Raw genomic sequence first — 18,800 nt, 5'->3', positions numbered from 1 at the left:
ATAAATCTAGCTTCCACATAAGATGCAAGCATATCATTTCCCCCTTTATTTATGTCCCTTATACTTTAATTGTCATTTAGATGTGCCCTTATGTTTATGTATAGATTGTCCAAAATGCAAATTCACATAGGTGCGTTTGTTCTGCATCAGTTGACCTAGGCACTCAAAACCTACTCCTGGTAGCGGTTGATGTCAAGCTAACAGACTCTTCTAAGCTAGAAGCAGGAGCTAAATGGCTCCCCTCAATTTCAAACCCTGCCTGAGCTCTGCATGCATGTCTGTTTCTAGGTGTAATGTGACAAGTTATGAGGAATTTGTGTCCAAAGGAGAGCCTTGCATGCCCGTGGGCCTACGGTGCATTTGCTATTAATGTGATGTATAATTAGTTGGTGTGTTTGCGCCTAAAGGTTGAGCTTGTTAGTGTAGGGATGTTAATAAAGGGCCCAGTGGACAAATCTGAGCACCCTTCTGGTGCGACCATGACAGTGTCCTGGTAGGGTCCCCCCTTAGATGATGTCTCGATAGTGGTACCCTTTGGGTGAGGTACCTCTGAGGATATGTTCTCGGGCACACTTGAGTGGGTAAAAGGGTATTTTTTCTTTGTCACTTAATTTAATTGCCTTTAAAGAATACCTAGATTTACATAGCTCTCTGGGGCGTTATATTGACTTGCATGTGCAAATGCACCCTTCACTGCTTTAGCACCCAAGCATTAACATACAAGCCTCGCATTAACACACTATTTTCAGTAGAGAATGTGAAGTGTGGGGCACAGCAAAACCCTTTGGGTTGTGTGAGCTGTGCCTGTAATCTGTCACTGATCAAAAGCTGATCACTTCTTTGACAGTAACGTAAGTGAAGGGTTTTCATGCTTTTCCCTGAGACCAGGAATAGAGTGAAAACTCAGACTTTTCAATCGTAGAAAGGAGGTCGGTGTGGGGTGAACAGCATCTATTCTCTGAAATATGTGGTTGGAGACCATCCACTCTGCATGTACCCTCAACGCCTACCCTGCTTTTAGTGCTTCTGACTGTGGGCTGCTGGGAACGTGAGGGTTGGCATATCGTTTTGTCCATTGGTTTGAAAGAGTCTGCCCATTGTAGCACTTGAAATTGGGATTGGATAAGCAAGCAGCTCCTGGCTATTGTATAGAACTCCTGCTGACAACAGTAAAGACAGACACAAGTGATCACAGTTCATGGGTATTGTAAGTACAGCGTGGAAAAACGCCTAACCTAAATCTAAGATGGGAGCAATTGTCGACCATCAAATGAAAAAGAAGGCAGTCCTTGTGGTGTCTTGTCAAAATAAAAAGGCCTACACTAAAAAAAAACTGTTGCCAATTCCTTACAACTGTTTACAGAAAGAGTGTCTGATAGGGTATTCAAATAAAAGGAAAAGTTGTTCTCAAATAATAAATCAGGATGTGATTTCCCTGAGGTCTCCCTTCCCCACGTTTTTAGTGCGGGACAAGGTGGGACTTTAGGGCACAGCACACGCTCGAACCTTCCCAGTATGAGCTAACAGTTGCATATCCGCTATCAGGTTATTTGATGGTAGTCTCTTTTCAATAAAAGTCTCTTACCTTCGAGGCCTGATGCCCTCAACAAACAAACACAAAAGTTCTGTTCTATCAACACTTTGAGTAATGGCTTCCCCTCTGAGTCCCTCTCTTCTGGGTGCAGACACCTCAGAAGTTGTATTCAGCAAATTCATAAGACAGTTCCTTTCTCAATGAACTTTGGGCGATGAGTTTCCACTCCTAGATCTCCCTCCGCCAGGCTGGGACCCCAGATGACAAGGGTGACACTTCCCATTCCCTTGTCTTGCAATACGTCTTGCTTTTATACATTTTTTAATGTCTTTTTAAACAGTTTTTCTGGCTTTGCCCCTTTTTGTGGACTTCCCTCTGCCTGGTTCACTCTCGCCAACCTTTACGTAACACATGTCATGTACTAATTTTCACCATGCCGTATTCACTTCCCTTAGCTTTCACAATCGTCTGCCGGTCAAAGTCTTTTGACGGTACAGAGGATTTTACAAGACCCCTTTATGACCTTTCTTCGCCTCTTCCCAAGGCCTTCTGGTTACGGTAGTCTTTACCGTTGGGTAATCGCCCAGAGTTTCCTGCGTGAGCACCCACGTGGTGCCAGTTTGTCTGCTGCTGGTTTTGCTTTTTAAAGTTCAACTTAGCCTGCGGCTACTTTTCATTCAACACAGTTTGGTTTCTTATCGACATCCCCCTCGACTCACTGGTTGTGATCAACTGCTTGGCTTTCTTTTGCCTCCGAGTCAAGGTTGGTACCACAGAGACAAGTGCCTCTCCCCGGTTTAGCTATCAGCAGAGGAGGGTCTCGTGTACCGTTGACATCTGGTACAATACACGCTGGCTATTGTTCGCAGATTTATAATTCCCGGATTTATCATTCCCTCTGCAGAGGTTTCACGGACCTTGGTTGGAAAGGGCTCTCCTTGTCACCGTCTTGGTCTGCGCTGTCTTTCTCCTCCTCCTCTTGAACTGCCATGCTGAGTTAGCTCTTACATCGTTCGGTCTGCCTTGCTAGTAGTGTGCTCTTGTGCTCCTCCTTTTATCCCTATAGTGAAAGGAAAGGGCCGTCAGGTGTGTGTGATTCAGGTATATAGCCTGACTCTGCCTGGCCCTTGAGTTGGGACATGTCAGGTAAACTTCTTTAGAATTAGTCAGTTGGCTTTTAGTGTTGGGGAAAGGGTTCGTGTTGGATAAGGAAGGTTGTAGAGTTTCCAAGTATCCTACCGGATGGGAAGGGAAAAAGGTGTTATGTGGAATTGTAGTTTTCGTCCTAGGGGCTTGGGTAATCACGGAAGGGTGGTTTTCCCAGGGTTTGTGAAATGAGTAAGAGGGTTTATGAGAACAGTAGTTGTTGATCAGATTTGACTGGGAATTCAGAAAATGATAATTCGAAGGATGGGGTTGATAGGGTTTAGGAACCAAACAGGAATAAACAGGATCATAAACTGAACAGACGGGATTGTGAAAACTAGTGTTTTGTCAAGATAGATTGGTTGTTTGGGAATTAATTATCAGAGGGACGTGGAGAAGAATGACCGGGAGCACTCTGATAGGCAAAAGGAAAACAAAGATTCCAATAGATGTTTCCGAATCTGACGGGGCTTGGGCCTCTAACCGGTTCACCAAAGGGGCATCAGTGGTGGGATTCCAATCGGGTAGCGTCACTGGGAGGAAGAGAGTGGTAGAACTTATAAAGGTTAAAAGGATCTAATTTTCCTCTCCTTCTTCCTCTGTAGAATACTGCACCTCACCTGGGGCTTTTCCCCAAGCACAACACTTTCCTTCCACAGGCCACCTGAATAAGGGATTCCCGAGGTCTACTTGGGAGAATACCCTCAGGTTTCTCACAGTATCCAGCAGTAACAGGTCACCAGGAGCTACCACTGGGGTACAAGGAGCTAGTAAATAGAATTACGCAAATCTATCTCCCACATAAAATGCAAACTTAGTATCCATTATTTATGACCACTTATGCTTTAAATGTCATATAGATGTGTCCTAATGTTTATTTATAGATTGTCGCAAGGAGCACACTCATTGATAGCTTTGTATACTAGGAGAAGGAACTTGAAAAGGGAGCTGTTGTGCATGAAGATCCAACCATAATGATGTTGGTAGGTAGAAGAAGGGGCGTTTCTGTGTGGGTTGTAGAGTGTGGATAGAAAAGTTGACAACTTTTTCTCTAGGGATGAAGGTGTAGAGGGGAAGTCTAAAGAATAGATTGTCAAGTTTGCTGAGCACAAGGGTGGCAATTAGAGTTTTTGGACAGTGGCTAGTAAGAAAAGGACCAGTTTTCTGAATGTTTAAGGGGGTTCATATGCACAGTAGAGGCTGTGGTAGTGATTAAATGTTGCACTTGGAGGTTGCTATCAAAGAGGACCCCCAAGTTTCAAGGCCATGGGTCGAGAGATCAGGACGGTCAGGCAGGAAGGAGAAGCCATAAGAAAGATTACTTCTGTTTTGAAGAGTTAAGCATGAGGCAGCAGAGAGTCATCCAGTGACAAATTGCAGTGTGACATTTGGTAATATGTTCTGAGATGGTTGGGGTTAAGGCGGGGGAGGGGGAGAAAAAGATTTGAGTGTTATTAGCAAAACGGTGATAGTGGATATGATGTTCATAAATCGCTCGTTTTTTAATTTGTTTTTATTTTTTTGCAGCACTTTTTTGTCAAAAATGTTATGCCTAAAAAAACATTGGGAAATTTTGGTGGGGCAGGGCATATATGATAGTGCGGTGTATAGGGAATAAATAATAGGGGAGTGGGAGATTGGGGTTGGACCCACCCAAACAAAAAACAAATGTGCAGATTTATTTCAGCAAACACTTTATCCCCAAAAAATTATTTGCGGTGGGGAAGAAAAAAACTTTGGATGAATCAACATAGAACCAAGGGTTGATGGTGACTGGGAAAGGGGTGGGGGTCAGAGGTTTGGGAGTTTATGGAGATTTTAAAGGACTGCCCTTGAAGGTAGAGGGAAATCCAGGGGAGAACATATTTTGGAGAGAGAGGAGTGGTAGAAACAAGCAGAGAGTCTCAAACAAATTAATAAAGAAAGTGTTTTGAGTGGTGTGCATCAGATAGAAAGTTGGACACATGCATGAGTTCAGTCTCGGTGGCGTATTTATGATGGAAGTCAGATTGAAGTGGATTTCCAATGCCATTATCCACAAGATACTTAGTGATCTGGTTGAGGACCACCCACTGCAGGACCTTTTTATTAATGGGAAAGGAGGGAACTGGGCAATAGTTTGCCATGGCGTTTGAGTCAGCCGAGGGTTTCTTCAATATGGGCAAGACAAGTGCAGATTCATTGGAGGCAGGAAACAGTGTGTGTGAGAGAGAGCGAGATACATAGGGCAGGCGATTGAGAAAAAGTCTTTGAGCATTTGGGGAGAAAAAGGGTCAACAGGCGCGCCAGATGGATTGGTGCGAATTCAATAGAAGTAGGAGAAAAGTAGTCACAAGTCGAAGAGTTGGGGGGGAGAGCAGGGCTGTGAGAGTGTCATGACCTTTAGAGAATTTAGAAGCATGGAGGGTAGGAGATCGGGTTTTGGAATAGGAGGATTAGGCACAGTTGACAGCAGCAAGGGAATCGTTGTAGGCTGGAAGTAGGGAAAGGTTCTGTAATGTGTGCCAGCGTCATAGTCAAGGCGCATGTTTGTTGTGAGGGTCTGAATTTCATAGGTGATCAGGGCTGAGGACAGTGACGGGAGGTTGTGAATGTCTGATCAGGATAGTGTTGGTCTATTGGAGTCATCAGAGAATGGTCAATAGAAGAGACATGAATAGAGGACAGAGCGGAGAGAGATCCTCACATCATCAATGTAAGGGGCAAGAGAGTCTTGCATTAATTTTAGGGTTCGAAATAATGATTTGTTGAGCAAGAGAAAAAAGGAGCTCCTGGGAATCTGGCATCACCCAGTAAGCCAGAGCTACATAGCAAGTTGTAACTTTACCTTACACAAGAGAGACACACTTTAAACCTTTTGTAAGCCTTCCAGATGTGTCCTAATGCTCCTTTAGACACATTACTAAACACCCAATGCTAATGTCGCACAGTTGGGTTTGTATGGCACCGTTTGGCCTAGGGAGTAAAAAGTAGCTGTTGGTGTCAAGCTAACCAGGATCTCTTAGAATACAAGTTGGAGCTAAAGAGCTCCCGTCTCCTGGATCTTTCGAACCCTGAGTCATTGAAGAGGGTAGAGGAGCAATAGAGGGTGGACGGACCGAGATGTTAAAAGTGAACAATGGAGTGATCATGGAGAGGTCTGAGAAGAAGTCTGAGAAGAAGAGTCAATTGGAGAGAAAGACAGTCCAGAGGGTTTCCGCCAGCGTGCGCAGGCTGGTCATGAAGGGAGTAGAGCAAGTGGTCAGAAAGGAGGGAGTTAAAATCAACGCAGGTGGCTGCAGAGGACTTGAGAAAGTTAAAGGGCACCAGCATGACAGTCGGGATGTCGTTTCAAAAGGGACTCGAGGAGAAAGTTGAGATGACCAGGGGTCGATAAAGAGCCAGGCCAGTGAGCAGAGTAGGAGTGAGGATTTGGGAGGAGAATGTGATGTACAGTTCCTCTATCTTTTTCTTCCATCTTTTATGGTCGCTTTGCTCAATGAACAAAGTTCTAATTTCAATTGTGTTTCAGATATGCATGTAATTAACCTGCAGTTCTCTGGTCCGGGTAGACTTGGGCCTTTCTCCTCCCTAGGTAAATGAATAGAATACAATTAGCAGTCATAATAATAGTCATTGCTTTATTTTAGTTTTTACTGCATTTTTAAGGGTCAGAGTTGTCCTTAAGAAAAAAAAAAAGCAAATCCACCTTGCTCAGCATATCACTTGCCTGCCATGAATCTACACGTAGCCCACACCCCTCAGCCGCAGCCAGATCATTCTGACTGAGCACTCCCTCAGACCCGGTGTGCCCAGTGTCATATTTGTCCATTTCCAGTACTAGATGTGGCTTAGTGTTGTTGACCAGATGGCAAAAATTCAAGTTGCAATCTACTTGCCAGCCATAGGTCACTTGCCAACTCCATTCTAACCATACACACAGCACACCGTTAATTGACTATGGTGTCACACGACATGCGCTTAAATCCGGGCTTTTCCACCTCACCATTGCTGTAATGTACAGTTTGAAACCTGTTCTTAAAAGACCGACTTCTTAATGTCAATATAAAGATTTTAATGCCAACTGTGAGAGTCTTGAGCACGTGCAATAAGCCTGCTGAAAACAAGATCCTTTAAAACGTCCTTTCGGTATTCAATTTCTCTGTTAAGGGAAAAAGGCATGCAGTTTCCTGTGATGCACATTATTTTAGTGATGAGCGCAGCATTGGGTAGCAGACAGGGTCAGTGACTTCCTGCCAGCCCAAGCCTAATATAGGCTCATGGGGACCTGGAAATGTTACCATATCACAACGTGGCGTGAAACGCAATTTGCACCCCAGGACTTTCATTCAGGGTGCTAATACGTTTTTGTTTTTAGGGAGATCTGTGCCACAACATATACACAATTCTGATGTAACGTAAAAATACAATCTAAAATGGCCAACAAGGAAATGGTAAAGGGTTTAACTTATTATTTTTATGCTTGGGAGCTCTGAGTGAGGTTTCAAGTGCCCACGACTGAGATGAGCAGATAAGTGGGGCTGCTGGGTGGGCGGGTGAGGACGTGACATGGGTGAGGATTGAAATCTGGGTTTGTGGTTGAGGGCGTGACCTGGGGCAGTGGCAAAGAGAAAGAATATGGCACACCTGATGGCAGAAGCACAGAAGTCCAGGAGAGAAAATGGATGGTTACTGGATTCCTCCCTTACCCAATCCCCTGATTGGTCTGCCCCGTTCCTCTGGGTGCTAATCCTAAGCAGTGCCCAACCTAATGAAACGCCACTGTGTGCATAGGTAGTATTTATTTTTCTTTAAATGATGTTGCTATGTACCTTTGACACCGGCACTCCTCCCTACAGATAAGTGGTGTACACACCACTTTTACTTCCTAATAGCAGACCATATGTTTCCAGCATGAAAAAATATGGAGCAAAAATACTTTCAACAAAGAAATAGTAAACAGAGGGTACTTGTCGCCCCCAGCCCCCCTGCTTCCACCCAAACGGGACCACGGACATATTCAGAACAGTGGTACAAGCAGAATGGTGTCACTGGGAGGAGACCAAATATTAATGTCCGGTCTGATGAGAAACAAACAGGATAGTTTGCCTGCGAGATAAATTGGGCAAACACACTCACTCTGAAGAGGAGTTTTTTAGGGAACACACAAGTTCACACAAGGGAGACCCGCGAGCAGTTAAAGAGTTTATAGCTAAGGCGAATCTCCCACAACTGTCACAAGCCTCATTAGAAGTCCTAGAGGCCCCAATATTGGCGGAAGAAGTCGAATCCGCCATTAAAACTCTTCCAATTGGCAAAGCTCCGGGCCCAGATGGATTCACAAACAGATTTTACAAAACATTTACAAAAGAACTCGCACCACACCTCACAATTGTTTAACATTATATGGGAAAGTGTATCCGTCACCCAACCATGGCTGAATCAAACACAACTCAACTCCTGAAACCTGGAAACGATCCGACAGATTGTGCCTCTTATCGGCCCATAGCTCTCCTTAACACCAACGCCAAATTGTTTAGCAAAATCATAGCTCAACGACTGGGGGAAACATTACCCACTCTAATAGACAGGGATCAAACGGGATTCATTCAGGGACGATCGGCTCATGATAATATTTGGAGGGCAATAGATATAATAAACCTAGCTCCCTTGATACCAGGTCCCCTTTCCCTGCTCTCGTTAGACGCCCACCGGGCCTTTGACAGCATGTCATGGGACTACTTAGGCCAGGTTCTGAAGGGTTTTGGCTTTAGCTCCCATTTCTCCAAATTAATCCTGGCCAATTATCAAGTCCTCTCTACTCAAATACGAGTAAATGGTCACTGAACGTCACAGATACGGCTTGGAAGAGGAACCAGGCAGGGATGTCCTTTATCGCCTCAGGTTTTCGCTTTAGCCATGGAACCTTTAGCCCAACACACCCGCCTCCAGCACGAAATCCAAGGGTTCGAGGTAGGAGAGCAAAGCCATAAAGTAGCATTATTTGCAGTCGATGTGCTTTGCTTTCTGAGAATCCGCTCATGAGATTACTGGGAAGGTTTGAACAGGTAGCAGGCTTTAAAATAAATATGGCCAAGTCAAAAGGCCTGAATCTCTCAAACATCGGAGGCGCTAAATGGCCTACAGAACACCTTCTCTCGAGTGGGTGAACACCAAGATAACGTACCCTGGGTGCATTTAACCCTAACATATGCTGGACTAGAGAGAGCCAATATTCCTTCCCTGATAAAACACGCGGAGGATTCAATGCTAAAATGGGACCTTCAGGAGATATCTTGGCTGGGGTGGGTAACGGCCATCAAAATGACGTTACTACCCCGACTACTTCACACCTTTCAGGCGGTCCCAGTCTACATCCCTGAACGAGACTTACACAATTTGCAGAAAGATATAGGCAGATTTATCTGGCAACGTAAAACACCCAGACTGCAGAGTAAGATTCTCACTAGAAGTAGGCCGCTGGGAGGTTTGGGGCTCCCCTCAATTCTGAGATATTACCGAGCAACGCCAATTGCTCCCATTCTGAGCTGGGCAATGCAAGGGGATCCCCCGAAATGGAGAGACATTGAACAAATGTTTGCAGGGGCTCCCCTCTCTCACCTCCCCTTTCTACCACGGGAAGTTAGGAACTCCCAGACGCCCCTTCTCCCAACTACGAGCGCTACGCGCCGGTGCTGGGACAGACAGACAACATTAAGAGGACTCGCCCCGGGGTTGGGCCCATTAACCCCGATTACACAGAACACAATATTCACCCCCAGGCTTCAACCTAATGCATACCTCAACTGGTCAGGCACGGAGACCCTAAGATTACAGGAACTATATACTGATAATGACCCATTAACTTTCATCCATTGTAAAGAAAAATTCAACCTCCTGGAAACGGAGAGATTTAGATACATTCAACTTAGACATTGGGTCACTAGCCGGGCGGTGAACAAGGCGGCCACCAGACATCCCACGGGCCTAGAACTAAGGGTTGCAGAGGGACAACGCCTGCATAAAGTAGCAACCTGCTACCACCTGCTAGAAAACGGCCCAGAGGAGGAAACACTGTCATACATGTTAGCATGGGAGAAAGAACTGGGGAGGGAGGTAGCTCTGGAGTCATGGCGGAGAATTTGGGACAGAGCACACAGGTCCTCTAGATGTACAACCATCAGGGAGTGCACACTTAAAATATGTTATAGATGGTACTTGACACCGCAGAGGTTGCATGCGATGAATACAGACTACTCGGATGAGTGCTGGCATGGCTGCGGGGGTAGGAGGGATCTGGGGCACCTGTTGTGGTATTGTCCAATTATTCAATCGTTTTGGCTGGAGATCAGATCTAGAATTAAGGACATATGTGGTACCCTCCTCCCTTTGAACCCACTCATAATGGTGCTGGGTGACACTCCGGACGATGTATCCTACCCACAATCTGGTCCCAGAGCGCGGCTAATCGCACATCTACTAATGGCAGCCCGCCTCACATGCGCTTGTTTCTGGAAAGAGTGGGAGGGCCCTCACATCGCTCACTGGTGGGTCAAAGTCTGGGAAATTCTGGGAATGGAGAAATTAACGGCTGTATTAGAAAACCGAACGGACACATTTCAGAACATCTGGGGTCCATTTCTAGATCGCGTGGAGGAAAGGGAACACATGTTTTTACAACCCAGACTGACCAAATTCCTCCTCAACCCTGAACTCCATGAGAATAAGGAGATGATATATGGACTGAAAGCAAAGAAAGGGGATTCGGAGAGAGTCTGGGGATAATACTTGGAACTAAAGATGAAATTGATGAAAAGTGTAATCTTAACTGTAACCAATTGTATCTAACAATGACTGGTGAAGAAAACAATTAAAATGATTTTTTATTTTTTTTTCCTCTTTTCTCCCTCCTCCTTCCTTTCTTTTCCCGTCTTTCCTCTAGACAAGCACGCTATGGATCACAAAACAGTGATATTAGATTCCAAGGGTATCTATGAAACATAGTTGTTAACAAGAACTATAAAGTTGATGAAACGGAATGTTAATGCATTGACATGGGTGAAGTGGAATGTAATATACAGTGACAAATGTCGACCTTTATGAACACTAAGAGTTACAATAAGTGATTTTAGGGACGGACGCCAGAGGGCGACTGACCGAGGCATTGTTTTTACTGACTAGCATTGTTACTGTCTTGTTTTATTGATGAATTCAATGTTTTGACATATCAATAAAAAAGATTTTGACAAAAAAAATTATCTGCATAAATTACTCAGTGCCAGGAAATTACTCATAAAAAAAAAAATACCTGCTTTAGAGTTAAAATATAGTTATAGTTGCGTGAAAAATGCTCCAGTTCTGATGAGGAATTAATTATTTTCTCCATACTTTCCTTTTTATCTCCCGACTTTAAAAAAACAAGGAGTAAAATACTACCACTTCAAAATAATCTTACCTGGAGCTTTGATCCCTGAAAGCAGTGATCGATTCTCTCCTTTGTGATTTTTAAATGCATTCGTCACGTGCTGTGCTGAGAGTATTTTCCTCTACTATTGTACAATGAGCTGTCTAGTTTATTACAGTTCTTTTCAACAGAAGGGAAGTGATGAAATGGATATTTGGCACCCGTCAAATGCAGTGCTCTAGATACGATTTTGATGCGCACGTATTTTACTCCCTATTTTTCAAAGTTGTGAGTAAAATTAATTTTTTTGTGGGGTAAAAATGTTAGTCCATTTCCCGATGGGAGTATTTTATAAGCGAGTAAAAATGTTTTAGCAGGAAAACAAATTTTGTGTAATAATTATTTCTTTGCACCTAGTTATTCGTGTACGTTAAAGCATACATATTTACTTCATCTGATCAGGCAGTAATGGTAATTTCTTCCTCTTGTCCTACGTGAATTACTGGTCTAAACATATTCATGCAGCGGTTTGGGTGAAAGCAGGGGAACATGGTCCTACTTATTTGTTTCCTATTTTTTTGTTGGGAGTGTGTTTACTCCTTATTTTAATTTTTGGGAGTATTTGCCTATTTCTAGGGAGTAAAAGTGGCCGATACATCCCTTATCTGTAGGGCTGGTCAAATATGTTAGGTTTTTGGCGATGAGGTGATTGGCTAAGGGAATCTTGTCCCTTCAGGAGGTGTATCTGTTTGGTTTCCCTTGACTAGCAAACTGTCCTTGGGGACGGACAGCTCTTGGCAGACGTGTATCAATCTTTGCAAGGCTTTCATGGCTGCTGTCCATCACTCTTCCACCAGCCATTCTGGTGTGCAACAGTATTTATATGTATGCACTTGTCCTCTTTCTGCCCTGGAGGATCTCGTATAACGCAAGTGCTTTGGATTTGGCCCTGCACTTTATTGAGCTCAACCTGTTTTGTGTACTTGGCTTCCCGTCACTTGGTTCATTAGTGCATAAGATGGTTGACTGGGTTGTCAGCTGAATCGTCAAAACTGCCATTCTTGGAACAACAGGAACCAATTCTAAATCCTCAGCAAAGTCGGAGTACCGGGAGAAACGATCTTCCATCAGAGAAGATAATAATAATGTTTTAATCCTCAGATTTTCACCCTCCCTTCACTTTCATTTGTTTCTCTCCGGTGCTTTTTCAAGGCATTCATTTTTAGATTGTCATTTGATTATGTAAGCTGCATGGATAACTTTCAAATCTTCTTGTGCCAATAAAATTGTCATATAGCCACTCTACTTCATTTAGGGAATTTAAACACATAATTTAATGCATGCAAGCTCTTTAAAGTGTAATTTGCTTCCACATAGGGATTCATTTCTGTTATTTTGCCATCAGACTATTTGCTTACTTGATCATTTTCCTTTTTCTAACCTGTGTTCGTGGCATGTTTTTATCACAGCTGTGTTCTGCATCTGCTAATGCTGTTCCACGTGCAAGTGAGCAAATCTGAGGATTAAATACATATAATTGTTTACTTTGATGGAAGGTTGGATCTTCTCTGAATACATGTTCAGCCCACTCTCCAGCTGAAGGCCACAAGAGACTCCTATGGGAACACCAATCGGGAAATAATCGCCTCATCCCAGCAACACCGGGGACTAAATCGTAAATGCCAACCTGTAATGGACTAGGCGATCAGGTGACAAGCGCTTGTGTGAGCACTTCTGAACTCTAGGGGCGTCGAGCCAGAGCGTCCCAGTTAAGGGTGGAACAATGAAGGGTGATGACCAGCCTCTTTGCCTCTTCGCCTATGAGCCTTTGCTTTTGCCTTCCTACTTTCTGCACCTGTGAGTACTCCTACCATGCTAATTACTGTACTGTCTCTCCATACTGCGGTACTCCCCTATAATGCATTCACTCCTGCTCCTCCTACTCATCTCTCACTACACTTCCTTCAATCATGCTACAACTTCTCCTTTCCTATCCCTATTATAAAACACATATCCTAAAACTCCCACTACTCCATCTCTCTTTCACCTGCTTCCAACAAACAAAGCCAGCAAGCTAACCATACCCCCTAACTCCTATCCGCCTAGCCTCTCTTCCTCTGAGACTCAACTTCTATACTCTTCATTACCACATCAACTGAACATTGCACTCAGGAATGCCCAATCTGTATGTAACAAACTTCCTTTATCACTGACCACTTTCATGGCAGCTCTCCTTCACTAGACCTTCTTGCTATCACTGAAACCTGGATTTTTCCATCTAACACTGCCACTCTGGCAGCCCTAGACAACTCCAAAACTATCCTTTATTCACTCTCCTTGTCTGACGGGCAGAGGTGGAAGAGTCGGACACCTACTCTCTTCCTGCCTCAATGCCTCACAAATCTCCAATGCCACATCCTCTCCTACTTCTTTTGAACTCACCATCTCTACTATTGCTCTGCCTCACTCGGTTCACATCATCTCCACCCATTTCCCTCCTCATTCCACTGGACCATTCTTTTATGAACTCGAGCAACCCTTTGATTCTCTTTCAACTAAAAGATGACCTCATTCTCTTAGGTGACTTTTACCTTCCCTCTCCAACCACTTCTCAGAAATATGAACTTCAGTCTTTTAATGGCCACACGCTTTGTCTATAACCTTCCTTCCAGCACCGGCGGTAACTCTTTGGGTCCCTTATTCATCTCCACCTCTCTCTCAGCCACTACTACTGCTGTCACAACATCCCTGTCTGATCACTCTATTATTTCCACCACCATCTCCTTTCCACCATCTGACCTCCTCGCCACTTTCCTTACCTTTTACTAAAAGGAAATGTACACCTGCTGCCATTCATCCCTTCGTCTCTGACCTACTGTTCTCACTCTCCTACTTCACACCTGATGCCTCTTCCACTTAGACTGTCTTTGCAAGCTTTCAACCCCTACTTCTTGACTCCTTCTCCTCTCACTTTGTACTTCTAACTTTCAATCCCTAAGCCTTGGCATCCTCCACCACGGGCAACCCAATTCATACTCTCTCTCTGCACATGCATGTGTTGGCTGCTACACAAATGGAGGCATACCCACTCGCAGGAGGACCTGCAACTCTACCTTTCTGTCCTGAACTCTCTCAAGTCCTCTCTTGATAGAGTGAAAAGATGATCCTACCTCACCCTCCTAGACTCTCACTCAAACCATTCTAGCCCGTTTCATGGCACCGGAAACCCATTCCTCACTCCCCCTACACCTGTGACTATCAACTCTACCCTCATAGCTAGTGACCGAGTGGAGTTTTTGCTGCAAACATTTCCAAAATTAGAGACTCTCTCTCTGACCTTCCTCACTCTTCCTCCCCTTGCATTGTACACTCTGCCTACTCTGCCATCATCCTGTGCCTGTAACTTCCTCTTCAGTCACACTAAAACTGAAGATGTCCTATCACTACTGATGAAGATTAACCCCTCTTGTGCCCCATCAGACCCTCTTGCTCCTCAGCTAGTCAAGCCTATTGCCCCTTTAGTGGCCTCCCGCCTCGCTGAACTCTTCAACCTGTCCTTTGATTCTGCTTGCATGGCCTTTTTATCTTCAAAATGGCCCGGTCATCCCTCTTCTTAAAAAAAAAAAAAAACAAAAAAAAAATGTAAAAATGCAAGGGGCTGACCCAAACTTACCGGCTAACGTTCGCCTTGTGCGTCTCCTTCCGCACTAAAAGTGCTTGAAAGGGTTGTGTTCAACTGTTTTGCCGATTTCTTAGATATGCCCAACCTTCGAGACTCGCTACAAGCAGGTTTCTGCTCCTGTCACTCCATGAAAACTGCTCTTATGAAGCACTCCAACCTATCCTAATTCTCTTTGACCTGTCCTCTGACTTTGCCACTTTCGATCACTCTGATCTCCTTAATACTCTCTTCTTGGGATTTGTGATTGAGCCCTTGCCTGGATTGAATCCTACCTCACCTAGCCAATTCTCTGTCTACTGGAGCAACACCTCTCAACTCACCCCTCTAACTGTTGGTGTTCCACAAGGCTCTGTCTTGGGGCCTCTCCTCTTTACACTCTACACCTCTGCTCTTGGGGCATTAATTTCCTCCTTTGGGCTCTCGTACCAACTGTTCGCAGACAACACCCAAATATTCTTCTCTTTTCTTGAGCTCTCCTCTGATTTCTCTTTCAAAATTCTCAACGGTCTCTCCCATTAAATATTGGATGGCGTTTCACTCTCTGATGTTAAAGTCTACCAAAACAGAGGTGCTCTAATTCCCGCCAAATACTCTCTCATCTCTTCATCTATCCAGTTCCCATCTGACACTCTTCCCTATTCTTCTCCAGCTAGAAACCTCAGTGTCATCTACTGCCCTTCACACACCTCTACTTTCATCTCCAAAACTGCAAACGCAGCTCGCCTCAACCACCTCAATATTAGGAAACTCAGGCACCTCCTTCCTTTCAACACTGCTAGGCATTTCTTAACCACTCTTGTCTTCTCTAACCTGGACTACTGTTCCTGCATCCCCATTGGTCTCCCGTCCTCTGGACAAGATCATTAGCTTCGCTACCAGTGCACTTAGAACTCACCCCCCCTCTCCTTCCCCATAATGTCACCATGCCAGATTGCTGACGGTGCAAAACTGGTCCAGATTTCAATTCTTTTTCCCAGCTCACAAATCTATCCATGGTAAGGCACCACCTTATCTATCCTACTCTATCAAACTCTACAAGCCTTCTCACAATATCTGCTCTGCCTCCTCGACTACCCTTGTGGCACCTCTCCCCTGTGCTTCTGCTCTTTCTCTCTTCTTGCTCCACTGGCATGGAATTATCTTCTCCCCTTGACCCCCGGCCCCAGGATATCCAAACTAATAGCCTACCTCCTTGCATCAGAGTTACACCCTTAACCTATCTCTCATATGCCTTCTAGCTAATATGTTTCCCTTGCTTCTAACCTGCCTCTGTGTACCTCACTTTCTCTGCCTCCACTCTAGCACTTCATCCATCATGCTCACATCCCTAACACAGCTGGCCGCACCACCTACCTGCACTTAAAATATGTCTAATGTTCATTGTCCTTAATCTATGTAGGACCACCCATGTATTGCCATTGGTGACTGTTCCATTCACTCTCCTCCACAACCTGGTCAGAAAGTCTCGCGCACCCATCAAGAAGATCGCTGCTTCCCATTAAATCTGATTTCGTATCCATTCTTCCTTTTTTGTGATCAAAATTCTCCTCTCTGTATATTAAAATAAATGTTTTGCTTTTTAGAAAACAGTGGCAGCCTGTCACTTAAATGATTGTTTACCATTGTTTTCTCCTTTACAGAAATTCATTTGTTCCAATGTGATATTGATTATTGTAGAAAATTGTGCCCCAGTGTATTCAGGAACTATGTTCTTGTAGATTATTTTTTTGGCATTGGGTGTGGAGTGCCTTCCCTGCCTGGCACATGGTGTCATTTCATAATTTAAAATTACACACAAGAACATAAGTATTAATTCCAGGCCAAGGTTTTATTGGACAAACTCATTGTTTAGTAAACGTTTTGAATTGTTACTTATGTATCCCCAAGGCCTGGTGGCAATTTTGTTAAATATATGACACTGTATCCGGTTTTATATTTAGTGGCCCATGCAGAAATAGTTATACCTTGCCAAAAAACAGCTTATATTTGATTATCAAATGGTTCCCTGTGACTAATGAAGATGCCAGGGCTTTTATCACAGTCGGGAGGGCTGGAGTTCACACACCACACAGCGCTGGGCCCAGCCCTGAAGGCTTCCTTTGTTCTTTGCCTGAAAAGCCTTGACCCCCTTCCCCGAGGAACACTACATGACACCAGGGAATGTGGTTTGAGCCAGTGCTTCAAAGGAAGCCTTGCCAACATAATGAGTGAAGTTGCACCAGGGAGATAATTACTGGAATCTCTTAGATTCTAGACAGGCGGGGATGAGAGGATGCTGAGGCGAGAGGAGTAGAGAGTAGCCCAGGAGATGCGTTGCACTCGTGAGCATAGTCAACAATGGTTCTTACCCTGCCATGGAACCTTACAACAAAACATAGTGCACCAATTAGTTAAGCGAATTGGACACCTGGGGAAAAGTCTTGGAAACACACATTTATTAACAGAACACTGCAGCAGAGAGGGGATGACAGCACAGGCTTAATCCCGCACCCTGTTCTCTTGTTATCATGATCACTCTTATATACAATTCAGCATACCTGTTCTTGTGACACACATCATTTCAAATGTCAATAACCGGAAAAAAAGCTGTTGTTCCATTTTGACATCTTGCATATTACTCATACCCACCTAACAAACCTTGGCAGGGTGCAGTTTCATATTCGGTGCTTTTGGGGACTTTCCGTTAAGCAGTTATAGCAACATTTGTTCAGCATCAGCAACGTATCAACAGAAAAAAGCTAGTTTTAGGTACTTTTTGGCAGTTAGAAAGCCCTGAGGTACTGGTTGCATATCTGCAAGCAGGTCAAAGCGAAAAAAATATATAGATACATATCTGTAGCTTCTTTGTTTTTTATAAGCATTGCTAGTCTGCATTTTAACAAGGATAGAGACATAAAAATAAAAAATACCCTAATGTTCACACCATCTGTTCATGGAATTGGGGTTCCAAAGAAACCGGTACAATACATTTATCCGATGCATGAGGGCACTGATGTGCACCGTTATGGTCTATATAGCACACTACCATCCTTATTTTTCGCAAATCGGCCCTTGAACGTCAGTTCTGTCATACACAGTAAATGCCATTGCGTCATCATAATCACTGGGTTAAGTACTTAGTAGAGGTAGGAGGGACCCTAAAACACATCATCATTGTTTGGCACAGTACTGGGGGGGCAATTTATACACAGACACACTCCTACTATTATCCTGACTGCTACCAATAGCAAGTATATTACCCTCCAACCCCAGTCGGTGAAAATGGTCCATATGGAGCTCCCTATATCCAAAGTTCTTACCGGTCTGTAGGTTCTAAATGGCATGCTGGATGTTTGGGGAGGTGTCGGGTGTGTAGGGAGAGCAACTGTTCCCTATTATTTTATAAACGCCTCCCTTTTCTGCTAGAATCATGTCTAACATTACTCTGTTCTATAAAGCTACTTGGTGAACTGTCTGAAGCTCCACCGAGATATTTGTCAATGCAGCTGATGTCTCCTTGATGGTAGCTTGCAGGAGACCGGATACTCGACGGATATCTCTGGAGTTAGTAGCCGGCCCCCACCATGGTACAAATGCTTTAGCTATATCCCCTAATACTTTGTTGTGTCTCCCTGTTGAACTTCGCCCCCTTTTCCACGACCCTGCTTGGGTGGCATAAATCACTTCAAATGCGGGAGCCAATAATGCTAGATGGGAGTAGCCCTTCCAACCAGCGGGAAGCCATGCATATGCTTCGCTTCCACAAACAAAATACACTTCGTCCCCTAGATAAATTGGTTGTTGTACATATTTAGTGGGGAGATGCAGAGCCCAGTTACATTTTTTTGTAAACCCTAATGATTCTGCTCCTGGGTCTATTACCTGTTTTCTGGTAGGGATGTGATGCGTCCAGTCACTATAAAGGCAAATGCTAACCATCTTTACCATTTCCCTGACATGTAATGCAGGTGCATATGTGGGCAATTCAGTTGTCATATCATTGTGGATTAATATGGTTACCAGAAATGCCCATGTGTGCCATTTGTCATCAAATAGATTTTTTAAGCAGAATGGAC

The 18,800-nt window shown here is 44.2% G+C and overlaps 1 protein-coding gene across 11 annotated transcripts in view; it reads left to right on the top strand.

Annotated features, from left to right (window-relative positions):
• Window positions 1–18,800, top strand: part of LIPE (lipase E, hormone sensitive type) — a 338,475-nt gene that overhangs the window by 16,192 nt on the left and 303,483 nt on the right. For 6 of the 11 annotated variants that reach the window (XM_069640969.1, XM_069640968.1, XM_069640974.1 and 3 more), the window contains one exon: window positions 12,533–12,920. The exons of the other annotated variants lie outside the window; for them this stretch is intronic. In XM_069640969.1, coding sequence (XP_069497070.1) covers window positions 12,857–12,920 — 64 coding nt within the window. In that variant the 5' untranslated portion in view covers window positions 12,533–12,856. The remainder of the gene's footprint in view (window positions 1–12,532; window positions 12,921–18,800) is intronic. 11 annotated transcript variants of the gene reach the window in all.

Source organism: Ambystoma mexicanum, chromosome 1q, assembly GCF_040938575.1.
Source record: "Ambystoma mexicanum isolate Mex_15411 chromosome 1q, UKY_AmexF1_1, whole genome shotgun sequence".
In the NCBI taxonomy this organism is placed as follows: domain Eukaryota; kingdom Metazoa; phylum Chordata; class Amphibia; order Caudata; family Ambystomatidae; genus Ambystoma; species Ambystoma mexicanum.
The sequence above is the reverse complement of the archived record's forward strand: the minus strand, read 5'-3'. Positions and strand labels throughout refer to the sequence as shown.